This window comes from Bos grunniens, chromosome 14 (assembly GCF_055505025.1).
Source record: "Bos grunniens cultivar Pamir isolate PY7600 chromosome 14, Bosgru_T2T1.0, whole genome shotgun sequence".
Classification (NCBI taxonomy): domain Eukaryota; kingdom Metazoa; phylum Chordata; class Mammalia; order Artiodactyla; family Bovidae; genus Bos; species Bos grunniens.
Genome location: NC_141178.1, coordinates 72,364,842 through 72,390,923, shown reverse-complemented (window position 1 = coordinate 72,390,923; position 26,082 = coordinate 72,364,842). Strand labels below are relative to the sequence as shown.

Here is a 26,082-nt window from a genome sequence, read left to right as displayed (position 1 = left end):
TTTCCTTTCCATTTAGGTCACCGCAGAGCACTGAGTTGAGTCCTGGTGCCATACAGCAACTTCTCATTAGTTATCTATCTCATTCATAATATCAATAATGTATGTGTCAATCCCACTGTCCCAGATCATCCCAACACCCCTCCCGTGCCCCATTCCCCACTTGGTGTCCATATGTCTGTTCTTTTAAATGGGGATATGGCTCCGACCTCCCCTTAGAGATAATGAGATAATGCAGCTTCATCCAGTCTTATTTAAGCCTTATATCCTCTTTCCCGAAAATCCTGATTGCCTTCCTGCAGATAGCCTGCAAGACCCTGACACAGAAAATGACTCTGCTTTTTGATTTTTAGAATGTTTGTTTTAAATTTTCTCTTGTGGCCATTCCTGAGGATGGAGGGCAGGCAATAACGTGGTGTGTGATTGTGACTGCAACTCTCCCCTGCCCAGTCATGGGTAAAAGCAGCTGGCATTTATAAATCTTTGGGGCCTGTTACTGAGTGTATTCTAGAATCAGCTGTCTAATGGAATTTTAAAAAGTGTTTATTTAAAGCTTGTGTTGTGTACTCCGTCACATCCTACTCTTTTCAGCCCCATGGACTGTAACCCCCCAGGTTTTTCTGTCCATGGAATTCTCCAGGCAAGAATATTGGAGTGGGGTGCCATTTCCTACTCCAGGGGATCTTCCTGACTCAGGGATCGAACCTGTGACTCTAGTGTCTCCCACATTGGCAGGCAGATTCTTTACCTCTTGTGCCACCTGGGGAGCCCATTTCATGCTTATTGTGTGTTAAATGGGGCTTCCCTGGTGCCTCAGTCAGTAAAGAATCTGTTATAGTCAGAGGAAACAGGTGATTAAGGCAGATAAGGCCCACTCTCTTGTATAACATATTTTAGTGGAATGACATGTAACAAACCCATAAACAAATAATAATTTAAAGCAGTAATACATGCTCTGAAGGCTGGAAAATAATAGTGCTATGATAGCTACTACTACTGAATTGGTAATAGTACTCATGATTATAGCCAGCAAGAGAGGACTGAGTATCTAATAGGCAGCAGTGTGATTGCTCTTCTTTCACTTATCACGTCTTTTTTTTTTTTTTTAAAGGAGCACCTTTTTCGCATTTCTTAGATTAGTTTTATGGGGTTATGGTTTGGAAAACCTTCATTTCCAGCAAACAATCTTCAAGTGTAGCTTTCAGTGTGCCTGCCCCTAACATTTGCAGGGCCCTGCATAAGAGTACAAATAGTGGCCCACATACCATGTGTCTAAATATTTAAGGGTTACAAATCAAGCTAATAAACTTTCAAATCTATCCTCCTAGCTTGACAAATACAATGTCATAACAATATGCAAAGCCAGGTTTCGATTTCGAACTTTCAGAGCCTTGGGTTTTTGTGCCGGAAAGTGGTGGCCTGGGGAGAACTGGCTCCTGAGAACCACATTCTTTCTCAGCCCTGAAGCGGTAAGAGGCTTTGCTTGAAAGATATGGACCGCAACCCACACCCACGAACACCTATCATTTGGGTACCTCTTGGCATGCCCCTTAAAAAGTCTGGACCAGAAATTGCAGAGTTCTTGGTACCCAGCAAACAAAGAAACATAAAGTACAGATAGAATGACTAATTATCCTTTAAGTTACTTCCAACCCTGACATTTCATGATTCGGTTTTTAGTGCTAGAATTTGGATGATCTGAAACGTGCAAAATATTAATATCATGCTCTGCATGTACACAATATTTTGTCTAGGAAGAAGTGTGCCTTGTGGAAAATTCTTAACAGTGGCATAGGAAACACAGCACTGGGATCTATTGTATAGACATGTCTTGTCAATAATAATAATTCATTGATCTCAAAAGGCCCTAGAATCCAAACAAATGTCAAATCTCAGCAGGTAAGAGTAACCAAGGTCAGAATTATGGGCAAAATATTTCCCTTCCTTGGACTTCAGTTTCACTTGTGAAAATACTAAGCTTTGGATTCCAAGTTCCTGTTAGCACATTTTTATAATTCTATATGTGATCTTCAAAAGCTTTCCCCTTGAATAGGAAGCAAGGGTGTTTAGTAAGAAGAAGGATCTCAACAATGAGATGTTTACCAAGAGCAATAATTGTGAATTATGTTACAATTCTCTTAAAGCCTATGTAAAAGGTTGAATGCATTATCTCATTGAATTTTTCATTCCCAGCCTGTGATGCTGGTATCTTTTCCTTCACTTGCCACTAAAGAAAATGAATCTGAGAGAAGATAAGTGAATTACCCACCATCTTTCAGCCTCTGAGTGACAGGGCCAGGTCACAAATCTGTGTACAACCTTTAAAGTGGGTCAGCAGGTTTTCAAACCTTTGCATTGGGGAAAGGTGCTCTTGTAGGTGTGAAATCCACTCTTTCTGAAGGAAGAAGGGGATAAAAAGCAGCAAGCACAAGCATGTCTCTTGTGACTCATTAGTCAACTTCAGGCAGACCTCTATTTCAGAAGGAAAATCATTATTGCAGTTGCTACCAGGCTGATACACACAAGATGTACATGCCCTCCACGCTGCAGCCCTGTCTCACTTTGCCCTGGACACTCAGCCTCTGAAATAATACAGCCAATGGGACACTTTCCTGGCACATATGTTGTAAAATGCATAAAGGCTGAGAATGTGTTTCCGAGCCCTGCTTCTCTTTCCATCTCTTAAATAGATTGTGTGCGCAGTCTGGCCAGTTGCCCGCAGCATTCTACCTGCTGCGCTGGGAAAGGCTGAGCCTCCGTGGAGAAAAAGAGGCTCCAAGAGACTTCATGCCAGGCGGAGGACACAGGATATGCTGCTAATTAAGTGTCCAAGGTGAGTGGAGACAATGGAAGAGGGGAGGTGGTGAATGTAAAACTAAACATCAAAGCATTACAAAGAAGCACACCTAAATGCAGATTCACTGGAATGAATCAAATGAAAGTAAGTTGAAACAAGAGAACAGTGCTAAATTCACCAAATGGAAACACATTTTGGGGACAAGATCTTGCTTGTGTTAACCCACCAACTGTGGTGGCCAATGATGTATCTGGCCACTAATACGCTGTTCCTCACTTGGCCTGGGATTTCAGTCTCTGTTACTTTCTTTAATGTCTGTATGACTGTGGGTTGGTTAATTAAACTTTTAAATCTCTTTTGTTTGGAAAAGGGGGGTAATTATACATACTACTCAGGGTTTTTTTTTGTTGTTGTTGTTGACAAGTGTGTTATACTTTCTATCCAAACTGGTTTAGGTCAGCCTTTGGAAAATAGATGTTTATCTTATCTCTAGTAGCTGCTGTAATCAGAATCGCCATTTTCATTAATTTTTATTTCCAACTTCCATGCTTAACAAAATGATCCCACTAAATGTTGAGTGCACTTGTTAAATTTTAAATCAAATTTAATGGGGCAGAATTTACATACAATAAAACACTCAGTTCAGGTGTAAAGTTCAGTGACTTTTGATAATTCTATACCTTCTTGTAATCACCACTACCATCAAAATAAGGAAAACTCTCATGCTAAGATGTCCTCTGCTGACCCTTTGTGATCAGTGACCCTCAACCTCCAGCCCACGCAATTACTGATCTGCTTCCTGTTACCGTGTGTATTGCACACTGTTTGTTTCTTGCCTTTTCGCACACTTTGGGTTTTTATTTGCTCTTCTATATCCAGCTTTTTAATGTGTGAATTTAGGTGATTGACTTTACCATTTGCTTTTCCTGCTTTAACCACATCTCAAAAATTGATATGTTTTAATTTTCATCCAGTTTGGAATACCTTATCATTTCTCTTCTTGTTTCTCCTTCAAATGGTTTCTTTAGCAATGTATTATTGATTTCATACACATGTGGGCAATTTTGAGTTATCTTGCTATTTTCTGATAATATTAGTTTTAATTCTATTGTGATCAAAGAGCATGCTCAGCTTTATTTCAGTTGTTTAAAATTTGAGACTTCTTTTATGGCTAAGGACATCATGGTAAAAGTGAATATTCTCTTAAGAAGGCAGATCTCATGTTAACTTTTCTTACCACAATAAACTTGAAAAAAATTAGAAAATGTCATTTGTATTTACCGTATTTGGCACTCTACAGTCTTTTGTGTTGATACAACGTTCCTTTTAGTATCATTTCCATTCTTCCTTTAGTTCCTTTAATTTTTATTTTTTGTATACTGTATCTGTTAACAAATTCTTGCAGCCTTTGTATGTCTAAAAGTCTTTATTTTTACCTAAGTTTTGAAAAGTGTTTTTTCTGGCGATAGAAAAGTGTTTTCCTTTCAGCACTTTTAAGACTGTAAGCCATTTTCTCTGATTTACATAGTGCTAAACATTCTTATCTCTTACCTTTACTTCTAGTCCTCTGTTAATAATAACTTTTTTCTATAGAAGACTTTGAGATATTATTATTGGTTTTTAGAATTTGGTTATTATCATCAATTTTCTTTATTTCTGTTCCCCTTTTCTGTGTTTTCTCTCATATTTTTGGATAAATAAAGTCCAAAATCCTTAGCTAATCATACAAAATCCTTCCACATCTAGTCCCTGGTGACCTCAACTTTATGGCTTATAACTCCTCTGCCCTGAACTAATGTGCTGTCATACCTCCCAAGTCTCCACAACATTTTATAACTTCATTTATTCTATTCATCATTTTTTCAACCTACTGCAGTGGAAGTTTTCTGGTTTTTCCAGATATGTTTTCCAGTCTTATTTCAGGCTGTATGCCTAGGACACTCTTCTGTATGGGCTACATTAATGGGATTCAAAAGATTGCCAGGAGAAATATCAATAACCTCAGATATGCAGAGGACACCACCCTTATGGCAGAAAGTGAAGAAGAACTAAAGAGCCTCTTGATGAAAGTGAAAGAGGAGAGTGAAAAAGTTGGCTTAAAGCTCAACATTCAGAAAATGAAGATCATGGCATCTGGTCCCATCACTTCATGGGAAATAGATGGAGAAACAGTGGAAACCAGTGTCAGACTTTATTTTTTGAGGCTCCAAAATCACTGCAGATAGTGATTGCAGCCATGAAATTAAAAGATGCTTACTCCTTGGAAGGACAGTTATGACCAACCTAGATAGCATATTCCAAAGCAGAGATATTACTTTGCCAACAAAGGTCCGTCTAGTCAAGGCTATGGTCCAGTAGTCATGTATGGATGTGAGAGTTGGACTGTGAAGAAAGCTGAGCGCCGAAAGAATCAATGCTTTTGAACTGTGGTGTTGGAGGAGACTCTTGAGAGTCCCTTGCACTGCAAGGAGATCCAACCAGTCCATTCTAAAGGGGATCAGTCCTGGGTGTTCTTTGGAAGGACTTATGCTAAAGCTGAAACTCCAGTACTTTGGCCACCTCATGTGAAGAGTTGACTCATTGGAAAAGACTTTGATGCTGGGAGGGATTGGGGGCAGGAGGAGAAGGGGACGACAGAGGATGAGATGGCTGGATGGCATCACCAACTCGATGGACGTGAGTCTGAGTGAACTCTGGGAGTTGGTGATGGACAGGGAGGCCTGGTGTGCTGTGATTCATGGGGCTGCAAAGAGTCGGACACGACTGAGTGACTGAACTGAACTGAATGCAAGTCTAAATTATATCATAAGGGTGGGGTCCTAATTAGGCAGAAATGGTGGCCGTATAAGAACACAGTTTGCTTTATCCATGTACATGCAAGGAAGAAAGCTGTTGTGGGGACCTGGTAAGGTGACCACCTGCAAACTAGGGAAGGAGCTCTCTCACCAGACACTGACCTTGCTCACACCTTGATATTGGACTTCCAGTATCTAGAACTGTGAGAAAAAAGATTTCAGTTGTTTGTCACTCAGTCTATGGTATTTTCCAAGTAGCCTCAGCAAACGAATAAAAGAGCTGACTAACACTGCTGCTGCTGCTAAGTTGCTTCAGTCGTATCCAACTCTGTGTAACCCCATAGATGGCAGCCCACCAGGCTCCACCGTCCCTGAGATTCTCCAGGCAAGAGCACTGGAGTTGGTTGCCATTTCCTTGTCCAATACATGAAAGTGAAAAGTGAAAGTAAAGTCGCTCAGTCGTGTCTGACTCTTCGAGACCCCAAGGACTGCAGCCCATCAAACTCCTAGGCCCATGGGATTTTCCAGGCAAGAGTACTGGAGTGGGGTGCCATTGCCTTCTCTATGGCTAACACTAATGGTATAAAATACATCCTTGGAAGGAAACACATGTTTGATTCAAACGCCAAAACTGAAAGACTCTGTGTGTGTGTGTGTGTGTGTGTGTACATACTTGGCACGCTAGAGAATATTATGATAAACAAGACAGACATGCCTCTTGATGTCTTATAGTTCATGGTCCAGTGGAAATACAGTCAGATGTTTGTGAATTTTCCTCAGTTGGTTCACCTTGTATATATTTATGGGAATCTGTAAAGAGGAGTTAGAAGGTGGTTAACAGAAATTTTTGAGTTTCACCAATAGAACTACCACTTACTGTACAATTTCCTCAGCTATAAAATGGATTAATGAGATCACATATAGTCATTGAACACAAAATTATTGAGTGTTTGCAAATGCCAACTAAAAGATATAGAATACTGAACAGAAACTGAAATGTCATTTCTCATAATTTATAATCTAATCAGGTAATATAGTAACTGAAGTATATTAGAACCTCAAATTTTACTTATATTACCTTTATAAATGTTGTTTCTAATGACATACATGTGTGTCTCCCTCTGTCCTTATAAATCACAGCTTCTACTCTATTAATCCTCATGGTCATAGACTGTTTTAGTTACTTCTGTACTCTGATAGTCTGGTGCAGTCTCTGGTGTGTTCTTAGTGAATAAATGAACAAATTAAAGTATTTTAATAAGCACTGCTATTCTATGGGCTATTTTCATGGGTAATTCTATGGATACCCACATTTAAAGCTTTTCCCCAAACTATTGCCAAGTGAACCAGATATGTTTATTACTTTTTTTGAGTGCATGGCTTTGTTTTAAACCTTTAGTCATTGTTCAGAACTCTACTTCAAACGATGAGAATTGCCTGAGGGATCAAGGGAGGTTAAAATTAGTAAATATGTAGGATCCAGTCTATTACTTGATACATAGTATAAGTTCCATTCAGAGAACTAAGATCATGGCATCCAACTCAACATTCAGAAAACTCAACATTCAGAAAAGATTTCAAAAACTTAGCATTAAGATCCAGTTCAGCATTCAGAAAACTAAGATCATGGCATCTTATCCTATCACTTTATGGAAAATAGATGGGGAAACAATGGAAACAGTGACAGACTTTATTTTTGGGGAGCTTGAAAATCACTGCAGTTGGTGACTGCAGCCATGAAATGAAAAGACGCTTGCTTCTTGGAAGAAAAGCTATGACCAACCTAGGCAGCATATTAAAATGCAGAGACATTACTTTGCCGACAAAGATCCATCTAGTCAAAGCTATGGTTTTTCCAGTAGTCGTGTATGGACGTGAGAGTTGGACTCTAAATAAAGCTGAATGCTTAAGAATTGGTGCTTTTGAACTATGGTGTTGGAGAAGGCTCCTTAGAGTCCCTTGGACTGCAAGGAGATCAGTCCTGAATATTGATTGGAAGAACTGATGCTGAAGCTGAAACTCCAATACTTTGGCCACCTGATGTGAGGAATGACTCATTGGAAAAGACCCTGATGCTGGGAAAGATTGAAGGCAGTAGGAGAAGGGGACGACAGAGGATGAGGTGGTTGGATGGCATCACTGACTCGATGGACATGAGTTTGAGTAAACTCTGGGAGTTGTTGATGGACAGGGAGTCCTGGTATGCTGCAGTCCACGGGGTCACAGAGCTGGACATGAATGAGCAACATAAATGCTTGATGAATTGAATCTGAATAAGAAACTGTCATTTAGAACCTATGTGTAGTGTCCATCCCCCTTAGCTTTGTGGTCAGGCAAGGTTAACTGTTTAAGTTCATCAGATATAGGGGTTTCCCTGGTGGCTCAGCTGATAAAGAATCCACCTATAATGTGATCCCTGAATTGGGCAGATTCCCTGGAGAAGGGAAAGGCTGCCCACTCCAGTATGCTGGCCTGGAAAATTCCAGGGACTGTACAGTCCATGGGATTGCAAAGAGTTGGACACGACTGTGTGACTTTCACTTTCATATCAGATATAGTAGGAGCAGGACTAAGGACCAGATACCTTGATCTCCATCCCTTATCAAGCACACTAGTGAAGGAAAGCTATTCCCTCATCAGAATATCAGCAGGAAATTAGGCATTGTAAAATCTGCATACAATCCTATAGAAACATGTGATACTGGGAAAGTCTTAGTTATGAAGCTTCGAAAATGAGCATTCCTTGCTAAACAAACGCCAACAGTAGTGGAGGAGATCATGTGGCCCAACCTCAGAAGCTTTGGACCACAGACATGCCTCGACTTAGGGTGGTTTGACTTAGGGTTTTTTGTTTTTTTTTTGACTTTATGGTGGTGGGAAAGTGATACCCATTCAGTAGAAACTGTACCTAATATTTTGAAACTTGATTTACCGTGCACCTTTCCCCTCCTACCCCTGCCACCGGGCTAGCTATTTGCTATTTTATACTCCAGTGTTGCTGGGTGGTGGCAAAGAACTGCAGCTCCCAGCCAGTCCCACAATCATCCAGGAGGGTAAACAACTGGTGTGCTGACAAGCATCCTGCACCCAACAACCATTCTGTTTTCCTTTCAGTATGGTATTCATTCAATTACATGAGATATTCAACACTTTAAACTTTGTGTTAGTTTTGCCCAGTTGTAGGCTAACACAACATGAGCATGTATAAGGTAAGCTAGGCTAAGCTGGAATGCCCTTTGACCTCGGATATTTTCAACTTATAGTGGGTGTATCAGGATGTAGCCCATTGTAGATCAAAGAAGCTCTGTATTTAGTTTTCCTTGTGAGGCTTTGGCCCAAGTCTTCAGAATCAGAATATAGATCCTAGAGTAAAGCACATCAGGGTCCCTGTCTCATTAAGTTACTGTTTAACAAGGACATGTAGCTTATCTTCTCTAAGCCTGGGTTGCCTTTTGCATGACTGGGAACCTACTCCTTTCTCACAATGTTGTGCAAGTACAGCATTTAGAGAAATTTCTTAGTAAATGGTAATGACCCCACTTTACTGGCCTCCAGGCAAAAGATAGGCCTGGGATTATGTTTAGACAGGTAGGCAGTTCCACATAATAGCTAAGATTAAGAGTCATACAGTTGTGGGTTTGAATGCTAGTTCTGCCATTTGCAACTTTGTGACTTGGGGAAGTGACTTGGCCTCTCCATAGATGTCAGAATCAGCCAGTTATACTGCTGGAGTGCATACCATGATGCCTTTCCCAGATCCCTTTTCAGGAATGACAGTGAAAAGTGAAAGTGAAAGTCACTCAGTTGTGTCTGACTCTTCGAGACCCCATGGACTATACAGTCCATGGAATTCTCCAGGCCAGAATACTGGAATAGGTAGCTGTTCCCTTCTCCAGGGGATTTTCCCAACCCAGGGATCAAACCCAGGTCTCCCTCATTGCAGGTGGATTCTTTATCAGCTGAGCCACAAGGGAAGCCCAAGAGAACTGATTTTTCCAACTGCTAGGGGTAGTCCTAACTGCTGACTCTCAGCTCAAGTCCTCCACAGGAGTTACCTTTGGTGAGAGTTCCTTACCCAGCATCACAACTCCCTCCTTGGGCAGCTTTTATTTGTGACTCATTGCTTTGGGGACATAAAGTCTCAGCCCCTGTCTCCGGCTTGGGACAACTGTAAGAGGCCAGTGTAGCTTCAGAGCTCCCCATGGAGCCACTTGAGCCCTGTGGGGACCATCCCGTAGCCCATCTTCTGTTACTGCCTGATTCTGGTTCTTTCTCTTTCCCCATGGGTGTTTATTCTGATAGCATTTCCCAGTACAATGTTCTGTAATGCCAGTCTCAGATACTCTTTGCACAGGAAAACAGTCTGCAACAGACATGCAAATAACCAAAACCCCCAAGTCTCAGTGACTAAGTGTTTATCTACACAGTTCAGCTCTTCTTCACGTGGTCACTTGGTGATTTAGTCTGATGAAGGCTCTGTTGATGCCCTGTAGCTTCTGAAACAAGCAGACTCTTTAGCTGAAAGTCCCTGCCACAGCTGGGAGAGCATCATTGGCTCCTATAGGCATTGATCTGAAAGAGACCTATGACTCTTCCATACAGACCCTGGGCAGACTCTGAGAATGAATGCAGTCACCAAGTCAAGTTGGAAAAATGGCTGAGAGCATTTCAGTAGTCAGGTTGGAGTCGAAATTGTGGAGAAAATTTTCGACAAGGAAGACTGTGGCAGAGTGACAGATGTTATAAATTGATGGAAGCAAAGGCTCAGGACAATATTTTCCTTTTCCTTTTTACATTTTTGCCACATTCACCCATTTTTATAATATGTTACTGAATTTTGCTGTACTAGTAGGTTTACAGACACACTTACTTATTGAAAGAAAAATATTTATATTAAAAAAGCATGATAAAAGAAAGACTAGAATTATTCTTTGGAGACCTGACATAATTTATCAGTTCAGTTCAATCACTCAGGTGTGTCCAACTCTTTGCAGCCCCATGGACTGCAGCACACCAGGCTTCCCTGTCCATCACCAACTCCTGGAGTTTGTTGAAATTCATGTCTATTGAGTTGGTGATGCCATCCAACCATTTTATCCTCTGTTCTCCCCTTCTCCTCTTGCCTTCAATCTTTCCCAGCATCAAGGTCTTTTCTAATGAGTCAGTTCTTCACATCAGGTGGCCAAAGTATTGGAGCTTCAGCATCAGTCCTTCCAATGAACAGTCAGGATTGATTTCCTTTAGGATTGACTGGCTTGATTTCTTTGCAGTCCAAGGGACTCTCAAGAGCCTTCTCCTCCACCACCACCACCACCACCACCAGTTTAAAAACATTAATTCTTTGGCACTCAGCTTTCTTTGGAGTCCAACTCTCACATGACTACTGGAAAAACCAGTAGCTTTGACCAGATGGACTTTTGTCATCAAAGTAATGTCTCTGCTTTTTAAAACAGTGTCTGGATTGGTCATAGCCTTTCTTCCAAGGAGCAAGTGTCTTTTATTTTCATGACTATAGTCATCACTGGCAGTGGTTTTGGAGCCCAAGAAAATAAAGTCTGTCACTGTTTCCGTTGTTTCCCCATCTATAAGCCATGAAATGATAGGACTGGAAGCCATGACCTTAGTTTTTTGAATGTTGAGATTTAAGCCAGCTTTTTCTCTCCTCTTTCACTTTCATCAAGAGGCTCTTTAGTTCCTCTTCACTTCCTGCCATAAAAGTGGTATCATCTGCATATCTGAGGTTATTGATATTTCTCCTGGCAATCTTGATTCCAGCTACATTTTGCATGATATACTCTGCATATAATTTAAATAAGCAGGGTGACAATATGCAGCCTTGATGTACTCCTTTCCCTATTTGGAACCAGTCTTTTGTTCCCTGTTCGGTTCTAACTGTTGCTTCTTGACCTGCATACAGATTTCTCAGGAGACAGGTAAGATTGTCCAGTATTCCCATCTGTTGAAGAATTTCCCACAGCTTGCTGTGATCTATATAGTCAAAGGCTTTGGTGCAATCAACAAAGCAGACGTAGAGGTTTTCTGGAACTCTCTTGCTTTTTCTATGATCCAACAGATGTTGGCAATTTGATCACTGCTTCCTCTGTCTTTTCTAAATCCATCTTGAACATCTGGAAGTTCATGGTTCACATATGGTTGAATCCTGGCTTGGAGAATTTTGAGCATTACTTTGCTAGAGTGTGAGATGAGTGAAATTGTGCAGAAGTTTGAACATTCTTTGGCTTTGCCCTTCTTTGGGATTGGAATGAAAACTGACCTTTTCCAGTCCTGTGGCCACTGCTGAGTTTTCCAAATTTGCTGACATATTGAGTGCAGCACATTCACAGCATCATCCTTTAGGATTTGAAATAACTCAACTGGAATTCCATCACCTCCACTAGCTTTGTTCATAGTGATGTTTCCTAAGGCCCACTTGACTTTGTACTCCAGGATGTCTGGTTCTAGGTGAGTGATCACACCATCGTGGTTATTTGGGTTATGAAGACCTTTTTTGTACAGTTCTTCTATGTATTCTTACCACTTCTTCTTAATATCTTCTGCTTCTGTTAGGTCCATACCATTTCTGTCCTTTATCGAGCCCATCTTTGCATGAAATTTTCCCTTGGTATCTCTAATTTTCTTGAAGAGATCTCTAGTCTTTCCCATTTTATTATTTTCCTCTACTTCTTTGCACTGATCACTGAGGAAGGCTTTCTGATCTCTCCTTGCTATTCTTTGGAACTCTGCCTTCAAATGGGTATATCTTTCCTTTTCTCCTTTGCCTTTCACTTCTCTTATTTTCACAGCTATTTGTAAGGCCTCCTCAGACAATCATTTTGCCTTTTTGTATTTATTTTTCTTGGGAATGGTTTTGATCACAGCCTCCTGTATAATATCATGAACCTCCGTCCATAGTTCTTCAGGCACTCTGTCTCTCAGATCTAATCCCTTGAATCTATTTGTCACTTCCACTGTATAATCATAAAGGATTTGATTTAGGTTATAGCTGAATGGTCTAGTGGTTTCCCCTACTTTCTTCAATTTAAGTCTGAATTTTGGCAACAAGGAGTTCATGATCTGAGCCATAGTCAGCCCCTGGTATTGTTTATGCTGGCTGTATAGAGCTTCTCCACTTTTGGCTGTAAAGAATATAATTAATCTGATTTTGGTATTGACCATCTGGTGAGGTCCACATATAGAGTCTTTCCTTGTGTTGTTGTAAGATTGTGTTTGCTATGACCAGTGTGTTCTCTTGGCAAAACTCTGTTAGCCTTTTCCCTGCTTCATTTTGTACTCCAAGGTCAAATTTGCCTGTTACTCCAGGTATCTCTTGACTTCCTACTTTTGCATTCCAGTCCCCTATGATGAAAAGGACATCTTTTTTGGGTGTTAGTTCTAGAACGTCCTATAGGTCTTCATAGAACCATTCAGCTTCAGCTTCTTCAGCATTACTGGTTGGGGCATAGAATTGGATTACTGTGATAGTGAATGGTTTGCCTTGGAAACAAATAGATCATTCTGTCATTTTTGAGATTGCACCCAATTACTACATTTTGGACTCTTTTGGTGACTATGAGGGCTATTCCATTTCTTCTAAGAGATTCTGTCCCACAGTACTATATATAATGGTCATCTGAGTTAAATTCACCCATTCCAATCCATTTTAGTTCACTGACTCCTAAAATGTCAATGTTCACTCCATCTCCTATTTGACCACTTCTAATTTACCTTGATTCGTGGATCTAACATTCAAGGTTCCTATGCAATATTGTTCTTTACAGCATCAGACTTACTTCCATCACCAGACACACCAACAGCTGGGTGTTGTTTTTCTTTGGCTCCATCTTTTCCATCTTCTGGAATTATTTCTCCACTCTTCTCCAGTAGCATATTGGGCACCTGCCAACCTGGGGAGTTCATCTTTCAGTGTCATATATTTTTGCCTTTTCATATTGTTCATGGGGTCCTCAAGGCAAAAAATACTGAAGTGGTTTGCCTTTCCCTTCTCCAATGGACCAAGTTTCATCAGAACTCCCCACCATGAACCCTGGGTGGCCCTACATGGCATGGCTCATAGTTTCATTGAGTTAGACAAGGCTGTGGTCCATGTAATCAGTTTGATTACTTTTCTGTGATTGTGATTTTCATTCTGTCTGCCCTCTGATCAACAAGGATAAGAGACTTATGGAAGCTTCCTGATAGGAGATACTGACTGTGGGGGAAACTGGGTCTTGTTCTGATGGGGTGGGGCCATGCTCAGTAAATCTTTAATCTGATTTTCTGTTGATGTGTGGGGCTGTGTTCCCTCCCTGTTGTTTGACCTGAGACCAAAGTATGGTGGAGGTAATGGAGATAATGGTGCCTCCTTCAAAAGGTCCCAGATACGTACTGCCACACTCGGTGCCCCCAACTCTGCAGCACCACCTCCGACCTGCACCTGTGCTGGAGGCTCCTGGACACTCACAGGCAAGTCTGGGTCAGTCTCTTGTGGGGTCACTGCTCTATTTTGTTTTGTTTGCTCCATTTTACTACAGAACTTCCACAGGACTGGGGAAACAGACTCGTGGAGGGCACAAACAAAACCTTGTACACACCAGGACCCAGGAGAAAAGAGCAGGGACCCCACAAGAGACTGACCTAGGCATGACATAATATATATACACATATATAAAACATGAAGAAAAGCCACTATGTTCTAACTAGAAAATGTTTTCTTCCAGAAGACTCTGAACTTTGAGCACATTCTCTATTTGTTAAAAATATCTATTAGCAAATGATAGGTAGGATAGCTCTAGCACCCAACTGATGCTTTCTTCTTGACAATCAGGAGATTTGAAAGGGGAGTCATGCTCTCACTGTGTTAATCTAGGTGATTTCATGTGGTCTTAGCATTCTTGTACTTCCTAAAATCACCCCAAATTCTGAGAAACTGAGGACTCTGTCCATTTTTCATGTACTGCACTTTTATTTTTTAGGGATAGAGTTTTTTTTCCCAGCTATAATACAACACTGTAAATTGAAGGTGTGCAATGTGTCTATATTGTGAAATGATCACTCAATAACATATCCTTCACCTTACATATTTGCCATTTTTCGTGTGTGTGGTGAAAAGCTTTAAGATGTACTCTCTCAGCATCTTTCAAGTGTATAATTCAGTATTGTTAACTGTATTCACCTTGCTGTACATCAGATTCCAAAAACGTATTCACCTTATAACTGAAAGTTTGTACTCTTGGAGTACATTGCCAAATAACCTTTCAAAGAGATTTGGCCAATTTACTTTTCCACTAGCAGCATATGAAGATATATTTCAATAGTTTTGATAAAAAATGAGGCATTGTCAGTCTTCTAAAATGTGCATTTCTGTGACTGTTGATAATGAGCTTTCTTTTCAATCTGTTGTCCTTTAGTCTTCCCTCTTGCTGTTTGCCTGCCTTCCTTTTGTGACTACTTTTGTATCCTTTGACCTTTTAAAAAATCTAACCCTGTCTTTTCTTACTGATTTTAAGAGCTCTCTCTATATACTTGGGAACATTCATCTTTATGTTATCTTATATATTGAAATATTTCCTCTTCTTTCTGCCATTTGCTTTTTAGTTCTGTTTACAGTAGTGGGAATGGTGATAGTGGTGCTGTTGGTGATTGTTTCGTGGTGATGGTGGTTTAAGTACTGATGCTAGTGTTGTGTCATTTTATCTTCCAGAAGTTTCAATTCTACCTGAATTTGCTATTATAGTTTCTGCCTTTGAAGCCATTCTGGGAAAAAAGAAAGACTATTGCTATGGCAAAACTATGTATTTTTTAAAGTGTGTGTTTTGTCCTAATGCTCTTATGATTGTATGCATACCATGCACTCACATGCATTTTATTTTTTAGTATATATTTTATTTATTTTATTGACTACATGGAACCTTCATTACTCTGTTTGGGCTTTGGTTGTGGCAAGTGAGTGCTACTCTCCAGTTGCGGAGTGCAGACGTGTCACTTCAGAAGTGGCTTTTCTTGTTGTGGAGCGTGGGTACTAGAGCACATGAGCTCAGTAGTTGTGGCACACAGGCTCAGTTGCTCTGTGGCATGTGGAATCTTCCCAGACCACGGATTGAACCAGTGCTCCCTGCATCACAGGGTGGACTCTTCATGACTGGGCTGCCAGGGAGACCCCCTCACATGCATTTTAATCTTAATCTATCTGGAATTAACTTGATATGAAGTGTATTATCATTTCAGTTCAGTTCAGTTGCTCAGTCGTGTCCAACTGTTTGCGATCCCATGAATTGCAGCACGCCAGGCCTCCCTGTCCATCACCATCTCCTGGAGTTCACTCAGACTCACATCCATCGAGTCAGTGATGCCATCCAGCCATCTCATCCTCTGTCGTCCCCTTCTCCTCCTGCCCCCAATCCCTCCCAGTATCAGAGTCTTTTCCAATGAGTCAACTCTTCACATGAGGTGGCCGAAGTACTGGAGTTTCAGCTTTAGCATCATTCCCTCCAAAGAAATCCCAGGGCTGATCTCCTTTAGAATGGACTGGTTGGATGTGTGTTATAGAGTCAAAGAATCAGGATATCATCACTCATTGCGTGTGTGTGCTGTGCTCAGCCATGTCTGACTCTTTGTGACCCTATGGACTGTAGCTCACCAGACTCCTCTGTCCATAGGATTCTCCAGGCAAGAATACTGGAATGTGTTGCCATTTTCTCCTCCAGGGGATCTTCCTGACCTAGGGATTGAACCTGGCTCTCCTGTGCACTGGCAGGCAGAGTCTTTACCACTAAGCCCCTTGGGAATTCCCCCATCACTCATTATCTCAGATTAAAAGATGAAACTGGTGATATTGTTCCTGATTAGGGAGAGCCATGCTCCTGACTTGCTGCAGGTGGTGGGTCTTATGGGGCCCTGGGGAAGTGTGGAGGTTGAACTGGTGGGTTTTAGGGAGATGAGTGGCCTGGTATCCGCATAAGGAGGGTCATTTGGGGGAAACACTGTCACTGATTGATTGGCTTGAAAAAGTAAGTTCACTGAGGGGAGTTGTTGCTGATTAATGCAACAGGTTTAAAAGCAGTTCTGGTGGTTACCTTTCCCTACTATTGTAGGAACTTTTACAATTCTCAGTGGGGATCTGTTTTTTTTTTTTTTTTTTTCTCCTAAGTGATGTGAAGGGAAGGGGAGATTTTTATTGTTTTCTGTGTATTTCTTTTTCCAATGTGGTTTCTTTGAGGTTAGGAAGTATGCTTCCTCTTCCCTTTATTCTTAGTTCCAAACAGAGTGCTAGGACGTGAAAATGTTCCATAAGTGGAATTCTGGGACCTGGGCTATCAAGCATCAGCCCAGGCGATGGCTATAAACAACCATTTAAATAATAATGAATTTATAGATTTGAATTTTGGCATTGGGAAGATCCTTCAAAAATTACCAACAACCACTGCTTCATATTCCCAGTTACACTCTTGTTTATTATTGAGAAAGTGAAAGTGTTAGTCTCTCAGTCGTGTCTGACTCTTTGCAACCTCATGGACTGTAGCCTGATAGACACCTCTGACAGCCTCCTCTGTCCATGGAATTCTCCAAGCAAGAATACTAGACCATCAGAATACTAGCCAGTCTCTTCCTCAGAGAATCTTTCTGACCCAGGGATTGAACCTGGTTCTCCTGCATTGCAGGTAGATTCTTTATCATCTGAACCACCAGAGAAGCTATATTTGAAAAGGCAGGCAGGAATGATGAAAGTCAGAAACATTCATAATAATGCTTTCTATCATCAGGACACCTAGTATTATGTAGGACTTACCACAGTAGTTAGTGTTAAGTCATTTACATGGGCTGCTTCATGAGAATTTCAAAATAGTCCTTTAAGATCTAATAAGTCCCCTACATATGAATGAGTTCTGTTCTGAGAGTGCATTCTTAAGTTCAATTTATTTGTAAGTCCAACAAAGTTAGCCTAGGTATGCAACTAACACAATCGGCTATGTAGTACTGTGTATAGATTTATAATATTTTTCACACAAAGAACAGTAAAAAGCAAAAAATAAAATATTTTTAATCTCAGTACCTTGAAAAGTACAGCAGTATAGTACAACAGCTAGCATACAGGGGCTGGCGTTGAGTGAATAGGAGAAGAATTAATTACTAGAGGTGGGAGGGGAGGTGGGAGATGATAGAGCAGAAGGATCATCAGAAACAGGAGATGGAAGGCAAGTTGCAACCTGACTCATACTTGATGTTGATGGAATATACATTTCTGCCTTTGAAAGTTTGCAACTGGGAGGTTTATATGTAGAAAACTTACTGTATTTCCTCTTCCCTCCATTTTAAAGACAAGGGAATAGAGGATCAGAGAAGTAATCAATGAATTCCATGGGGGCTGGTGTAAGGGGTGGGTGGAACTAGAATTCATTTAGTGAGCTTACACAGTTTTTCAAAAACTGTGATTTTTCAACCTGGGTTATCTCCTATTGATCTATAACAGAGAAGGATTTAATTTTAGAGAATGCCAAGGAATTAATGCTAACTGGCACTATGTTACATTCATAACATACTATAGCCTTCAACATAGCCCTGTGAAATGGCTTTTGTCATCATCTACCTTCTATAAATAATGGAACCAGAGATCCAGAGAAATCAAGTAGATTGCAGGGCTTCCCTGGTGGCTCAAATGGTAAAGAGTCTGCCTGCAATGCAGGAGACTCTGGTTTGATCCCTGGGTCAGGAAGATCCCATGGAGAAGGAAATGGCAGCCCACTCCAGTGTTCTTGTCTGGAAAATCCCACAGACAGAAGAGCCTGGTGGACTACACCCCATGGGGTTGCAAAGAATCGGACACAACTGAGTGACTAACATACATAACTGACTTCACTCTGTATGACAGACTCTTTCTTTTTAGAAATGTAACCTGCATTCTGAATTTGGCTAATTCAGCAAGTTTTGTTACTAATCTGAAATCCATTTCTGTGCAACCCAATCCCTCATGTTGTTGCTTTGATTCCTATAAAGAGAGTGATGGCTTTTCCGATTCAATTTTGTATTATTTTCTGACTCATTCACGGTCTTAGGGGTAATTAATCACTGGATGTCAAAGTAGAAGGAAGGCGTGATGAGTCTTCTCGAGCAGACTAAGCTAAGGCCGATGGGAACAATGCCATTAAGAGAGCTCTTCCCATGAGAAGCAGTCAAGAGCCTTGTGACTCTGGGAGTATTCCACATTCTCATTTCAGTCCTCTAATCTCCAATTGACTCTTGATGACCACAGAGCTTATTCCAATAAATGTAGCATTTTGCCAGATGGCATGCTGCAATCAAGACAATGACACTAAAAAGTCATTTAGTACAATAATATCATGGTACTCACTAATTTCAGCTAGGAAGTTTTTACTAAGGAACACCTACGTTTTGTGTTCAAGCAGGGATTTCAATCACTCTTTTAGCAAAATTAAGTCTTACTCTCTTGAGGTCTTTTAGAAGAATGGTGGTAGTTAAGGTCAAGAGGACAAAAAGTGAAAATATAATTAGTGGTAAGCATAGTCTATCTATCTCAGAGTGATTACAGGTGGCTTTTGTTCTCTCCACTGAGACTCTATCATCTAGAATGAGCAAATGAAAGAAATGTTTGCCAAATGAAAGAATGAATTAGGCTGAGGTGGTCTGGGTCCTTTTCCTGGATCAGTAAGGTCTCTTCACCTTTGTAGGTACTCAGCATTTTCATCATGAAAAAGAAGAGGATGGTTAACACGTGTTCAATATTCATTAAGTGCTACTGTTTTTTTCACTGCACATATTGCAGGGAGAAGGAAGCAAGGATGAAAAGATCAGATTTCTGTACTCATAGGCCTCAGAGTTCAGTCAGGACAGGCATGTAAACAAGTAAGTCAGTATAGTAATTCCTTTGGTAATCATATAGACAAGAGGCAGTTACAGGGCATACCTCACTGCCTGAGAACTAGGTCAGAGGGCCTTCTTGCAGGACGTGACATTTAAGTTAACTATTATAAGAAGAATTGAAATGCAGCAGTTCTTCAAGCCAAGGACAGGCACTAGAAATAAGGAGAAGAATTGGGAGAATGTTTAAAGAAATGAAAAGAATATGAATATGGTTTTGGTGAAGGGAAGAGCTTCACAGAAAGTCAATAAAAGATGCCGTGTATCTTGGGACTACCCTGGTGGTCCAATGGTTAAGACTCTGCTTTTCCACTACAGTAGGCACAGGTTTGATTACTGGTCAGGGAACTAAGATCCCACATACTGTGGTGTGGCCAAAAAAAAAAAAATTTTTTTTAAAGTCATATTTCTTTAACATGCAAGTCATTCATATTTATTGAATGCCAATATATGCGAGTCATTCTGTTAAGTATTGAGGATATTGAAAATTAAAGAAATCTATGTGGAGAAGGAAATGGCAACCCATTCCAGTATTCTTGCCTGGAGAATCCCAGGGACAGAGGAGCCTGGTGGGCTGCTGTCTCTGGGGTCGCACAGAGTCTGGGCAAGATTGAAGCGACTTAGCAGCAGCAGCAGCAGCAGCAACAGGTGGTCTCTGCAATTATAAAGATTCCTATAGATTCCAGGAAGGAGGACAGCAAATTAAGTAATTAATTCCAATTGATTGTGGTTGCGGACCATGGTGGAGAGGTACAGGGTGCTTAGGTTACATGTAGCCTAAAGAGGAAAGGGTTAGAAAAGGTAAAAAAGCTGGGACTCAAAAGATGATTAGGAACAAGCCGAGCAGAAGGGACATAAAGTGAGAGAAAACGCTCAAGAACGTTCAAGAAACTGGAAGAGTGATCAACTAGATCTTAGAACTAAAAGCAGGATGTGGGGACTTCTGTGGTGGTCCAGTGGTTAAGAATCTGCCTTCCAATGCAGGGGACATGGGTTCGATCCCTCATCAGGAAGCTAGGATCCTGCCTGCCTCTGGGCAGCTAAAGCTGGGCATTAGACCCCCAACAGTCTATGCGTCACAACAAAGAGCCTGCATACCACAATGAAGACACAGTGCAGCCAAAAAGGGGGAGGAAAAAAAAAAAAGATTGCTTAAAAAAATCAGGATGTGTGAAAGTGAAGCTGAGGAGATGAGATGGTCAGGTCATGAAAGGTATTCCTAGCTACGCACTAAGCGACGGAGAACTTTACCACAAAGAGCTCTAGATGTCAAGGAAGCTATTTGAGGGCAGTGAGCAGGAAAAGGCAAAAATTGTGCCTTCGTATTTCAGAGTGGCTGAAGATTTATATCCAGCTTCAAAGAAGAGGTTACAGGGTGCAGATTCTGGTCTTGGAGGGTCCGGCACCCTAGTGTCACTAACCACATTGCAGCCGATGTCATGCCTCCCGCTCTCATAGTGCTGTCACGTTCAGGATCTAAGGCAGAGTGTCAGGATCCCACTGGGCCAACAAAGAGGCTGCGTCTCTGGCTGGTTCAGACACCGAGGTTAATGAGGTGCTGTGTTGGCTTTGTAGCTGAAGCAGCCCCAGACCTCTGGCCTTCTGCTGTGCTACGCTGCCTTTTTTCACTGCATTTACCGTGTGGGTTTTCAGAAGCCCAGGCAAAGCCAAGAATTTCCTGAAAAACTGATTCCCTTTCTCTAGTTCAGTCCTCAGGATGACACAGTCCTCATCCCTGACTGCCCAGGTAGCTCTTAATAATACATGCACCATGTTACCAACTACAGCAATTTTTGGATGAGAATCCTGCCTACATGGTGGCTCAGATGGTAAAGAATCTGCCTGCAGTGCTGGAGACCTGGGTTCAGTCCCCGGGTCAGGAAGATCCCCAGGAGAAGGGAATGGCAACCCATGCCAGTATTCTTGCTTGGAGAATTCCATGGACAGAGGAACCTGGCGGGCTATTGCCCATGGGGTTGCAAAGAGTCAGACAGCATTGAGTGACTAACACTTTGACTTTCCTGCCTCCATGGTGTGATATAAAGAGACTCTGAAAAGACAGTACTATCTTTAGCAGTATTCTCAAATTTCCCTTCCATAATTACAAAGCCTTTCACCTTGACGTCTTTATTTGTTTGGATGATAAAAGCAACATCTTCGAGACAAGTCAAATCTCAGCTTTTAGAAAAATCTTTTTAAAGAAAATTTATTTTTTAGCCTCACTGCATGGCATGTGGGATCTTAGTTCTCCCCCGAGGATCAAACCTGTGCTCTCTGAATTGCCAGTGTGGAATCTTAACCACTGGGCTTCCAAGGAAGTCCCCCAGATCTCATCTTTTATCACCTACTATCCAAGCTGGGGGTGCTTGTTCTATACACAGCAGGAGCTAGATGATCCAAGACTTGCCAACAATAACAGTTTGATAAATAGGAGGACTGGAAAGGACCCTAGGTATCTTGTTAGGTTTCCCCACTTGATGGATAGAGAAATTGAAAGTCTGAAAGAACAGGACAAGTCTAAGGGGACATTGGTTATGGGAACCTGGGTAATGAGTATCCTCCTGGTGGCCTGTCCCCCAGGCCTAATATTTTGCTAAAGTTATAGCACAGCAAGCACCCAATATGTGCCAGGCACTGTCCGAGATGTTTAGATATATTAAATACTCAACACAATAAAGGAGGTACTATTATTGTTTTACACACGAGGCACAAAAACATTAAGTGCATTTCTGAAATCTACAGAGTTAGCCAAGGTCAGAACTGGGAGATGACTCTGAGCATGCCAGGCTCTTAACCATTATAGCACACTGCCTTTGAGGAGAAGCCTGATAGCTGTGTTGAGGTAGAAGAGACACAGAGGGTCTGGGAGCAGCAAAAAGGAAGGGGTTGTCCAAAATATAATCAAGACTGACTTTGATTTTGTAAAATGGCACTCTTCTGAGTGACTGTGAGCATTTTGATTCTCAATCTACCCCTGCTTGTGTCTTGGAGAAAGAGTACAGCTCACAAATTGACCACAGGACTAAGCACAGCCAGATGACTGCCACAGGTGCTGAAAGAGACTTAAAGCATGGTTAGGCAATATTACTAGAGATGGAGTGTACAGATTAAGGGAGGTGATAATTCTAATCATTTTCTCAGACACAGCCCATGTTAGAGGTGTTGTTGTGTAGATGGATTGTTCTAAAGTGTGCATTGGTCGAGTGTGCATTCCACTTTGGGAAGCGAAAGCAAGATGAGAAAAGGATCTGATGTTTATCACCAGCCAGGAATGGTGGAGGAATTGTCTGTGCTTAACATGGGGAGAAGAAGTGTGAGGCTCATTATCCATCCTCGAAGAACAGATGTACCAAAAAATAAATGCTTCCTCCCTTTCTCACACCATTAATTGGAACTCTTACACAAGATAGAATGGGATGAATCATAGAAAATCAAATAGTAAGGTTCAGTGTCTATGTATTCAGCAAAAGTTAGATAAAAATCTCCCCAAGAGTTATTTTAAGGGTGGGAGGTGGTGAGATGGAGGAGATAAACTTAGGCTAACATGATCACTGAATTTCCTTGAAATTTTCAGAATTTGGGAAATCTTTTGCAAATGTGATGTATTAATATTCAAAATCATTTCCCAGCTATTGGATATATATTGTTGTAAACCAAAAATGCCTAATAAAAAAGACCTTTGCTTTCCAGGACGGAAAGCATGATGCCTAGCTTCAAATGATTCAGTTAATTAACCACCACTAACTCCTAGACATAAGACAACTTCTCCAGATGATTGGGTTTCACTTTTGTGGGTGGCAGGAAAAAAAAAAAAAAAAAAAAACTAGCATAAAGCAAAATACATGTGGTGGCAACTAATGGAATTGCTTTTTTTTTTTTGCTGCACTAGTGTCTTGGGAGTGGAAGTATCTCTTGTCTATTCTGGTGAATAGAAGCAGACATGAGTTATTATTATGGTCTCTGCCTCGTAATTTCTGTGTCACCAAGATGTGCTCTGTTTATTACTGCACTTAAAAAGCTTTGGAATATTAGCCACATAAAGTTGCTCTCCATGGATTTGATTACCACACTCTTCAGTTATTCCAGGAAACTGAAACTGTAGAATCACATTTCTGGGGAGAACCAGTTCTCAGCCTGGTTTCTTCCTGGTTGTGCCATCCATGGGGAAAGTTTTGTGATTCATCAGTAAAGCAGGAATAATCCCCCAAATCTCCTGGTCTCTCCCTGTGTCTCCATGCACGTTTGAGGAATTGAGACCTAGGGAACAGAGGGGACTAGCTTAAAATCATAGAAGATAGTCAAGATTTGGACTTCTAATCTCATTTATTCCTAGACTGGGCTTCCCTGGTAGCTCAGCTGATAAAGAATCTACCTGCAATTCAGGAAACCCCCGTTTGATTCCTGGGTCAGGGAGATCCCCTGGAGAAGGGATAGGCTACCCACTCCAGTATTCTTGGGCTGCCCTGGTGGCTCAGACAGTAAAGAATCTGCCTGCAATGCAGGAGACCTGGGTTCGATCCCTGGGTTGGGAAGATCCCATGGAGGAGGGAACAGCTACCCACTCCAGTATTCCTGCCTGGAGAATTGTGTGGACAGAGGATCTGGTGGGCTACAGTCCATGGGGTCACAATGAGCTGGACATGACTGAGAGACTTTCAGTTAAGTTCATTCCTAGATCAGTGGGATCCAGCTGACCTCCTGTGGAAGTCCTAAACATGTATAGGATGGGTGAAGGGAATAGGTTCAGTTCACCTGATGTGCCAGTCTTCTGAAGTATGGAGGCCCCCAGTTTCCCCAGGGTGGAGACAGTGAAGGTACCTCGGGGATTTAAAAAGGAAAGACAGGGTAAGAATGGTTCTAATTCTATCAAAGTTCTTTGAGGATGGTCTGGCTTCTCCATCAGTAAGAAGGACAAATAGAAGGTGTTTCCAAAGTAAGTACATTGAACCTTAGTTCCCTCAGTGGAAGAATGGGACTGGCCTTACGGACTGTTGTTAGGGTAAAGAGACCAGATGTGTAGAGCACCCAGCACTGCTCCCAGTACAGGGGGCCCTTAATATCCTGCCTTTTTCCTGTCTTACTTAAAGATGTGGAGTCATTCCTCCAAGGATTGGTTGTGGTACTCTGGTTTCTGCACATTGGTGGGGATGGAGTTAGGGGCAGGTTTTTTTTTGAAAGATGGGGAACAGCCCCTGATTCTAATCTCTTCACTAAGATTTTTAAAAAGCTCTTGGAAGTCAGGGGTCAAATGAAATCCCCAATTTCCCTTATAGCAGCTCTGCACAGCACTGAAATCAAAGACAATATCCTAACCAAGGCCTAGTGGTCTTGGTGTCCAGGGCTGTGATTCCCTTTCTCATCTTGTTTCTCTTTCTCTACTATTTTGCTGCATGAAGTGAGAATGAAAAGTCATCTCTACACTCCCTACCTGGACCTGGGCTTAATTAGTATTAGTGGAATAGTTCATTATAGTTAAAATTCTCCCAATTATTTGTATACCTGCTAAATTATTCAACAATTAAATGTTGGCACCCAAAGCTGGCAGTGCTCTACCAAATTAATACACTGATGTACTACTGGTTGGCTTCCTTGATAGCTCAGCTGGTAAAGAATAAGACTGCAATGCAGGAGACCCTGGTTCGATCCCTGGGTTGGGAAGATCCGCTGGAGAAGGGATAGGCTACTCCACTCCAGTATTCTGGCCTGGAGAATTCCATTGACTGTATAGTCCATGGGGTCACAAACAGTTGGACACGACTGAGCGGCTTTCACTTCACTTCACTACTGGTTGGTGTGTGATTGGTAATTGTCTTGTGATTGCAATTGGCAATATGCATCAAGAACCCCAGTAATAAAGATTGTGTCCTCTGATCTAGTAATGTCACTCCTGAGAATTTATCCTAAAGAAAGAAGCTAATTGAAATAAAAAGGGCATATTAATAGAGATTATTCTTTGTAAATTTATATATGATGACAAAAACATTGAAACACTTAAATGATACAACTCAGTAAGTTATGATTTCTCCATTCAATAAAGTGTTATGAATAATTAAACATAATAATTATAAAGATAATGGTAAAACATTTACAAAATAATGTTAAAATGAAATATCAAATATACTATGGTAATTAAATACATATGTATTTGTATGACTAAGAATAGTAGAAACATATGGACAATAAAAATTATATTTTAGGTTATAGAATTTTTCTAGTTTCAAATCAAGTGTATACTCATTGCTTTTATCCAAAGTAAATGTATTTTTAAAAAAGAAATGGGCCATAAATTAATAAGAAAATATTGTTTACCAAAAACACATTTTATGTACTTTTTGAAGTTTTCTGATTTCTTTTGGAAAAAAGTCTTCTTTCTATTGACAAGTGAAAGTGAAGAGGTACTTTTACTGTTCACTACATGGGAGATAAAATTTTATTTATTTTAGTTTTCTCTATGCCTTTCTCTATACTTTCTATTCAATCAAAAATATTCTTTCCCCAAACTTCACTTCTAATTACTCATCCTTTATTATTTTCTTCAAATGCCTGTGATCCAAGAAGCATTCTAAAGCCCTTCTCAGTTAATATTCCACTGATTTATTCACAGTAGATAAAAATTAAAAA

The 26,082-nt window shown here is 40.9% G+C and overlaps 1 protein-coding gene across 41 annotated transcripts in view; it reads left to right on the top strand.

The window, feature by feature from the left end:
- The window catches only part of LOC147359668 (uncharacterized), a 587,603-nt gene that overhangs the window by 376,556 nt on the left and 184,965 nt on the right, over window positions 1-26,082 (top strand). For 30 of the 41 annotated variants that reach the window (XR_015140278.1, XR_015140281.1, XR_015140276.1 and 27 more), the window contains one exon: window positions 2,688-2,830. The exons of 8 other annotated variants lie outside the window; for them this stretch is intronic. Coding sequence is in view for 9 of the 33 variants with exons in the window: in XM_086335510.1 (XP_086191636.1) it covers window positions 2,688-2,749 (62 nt within the window). In the remaining 24 variants the exon portion in view is untranslated. Of the gene's footprint in view, window positions 1-16; window positions 100-2,687; window positions 2,831-4,693; window positions 6,784-26,082 lie in introns of those variants that run through there. 3 more of the 41 variants (XR_015140274.1, XR_015140283.1, XM_086335513.1) reach the window with 2 other exon arrangements.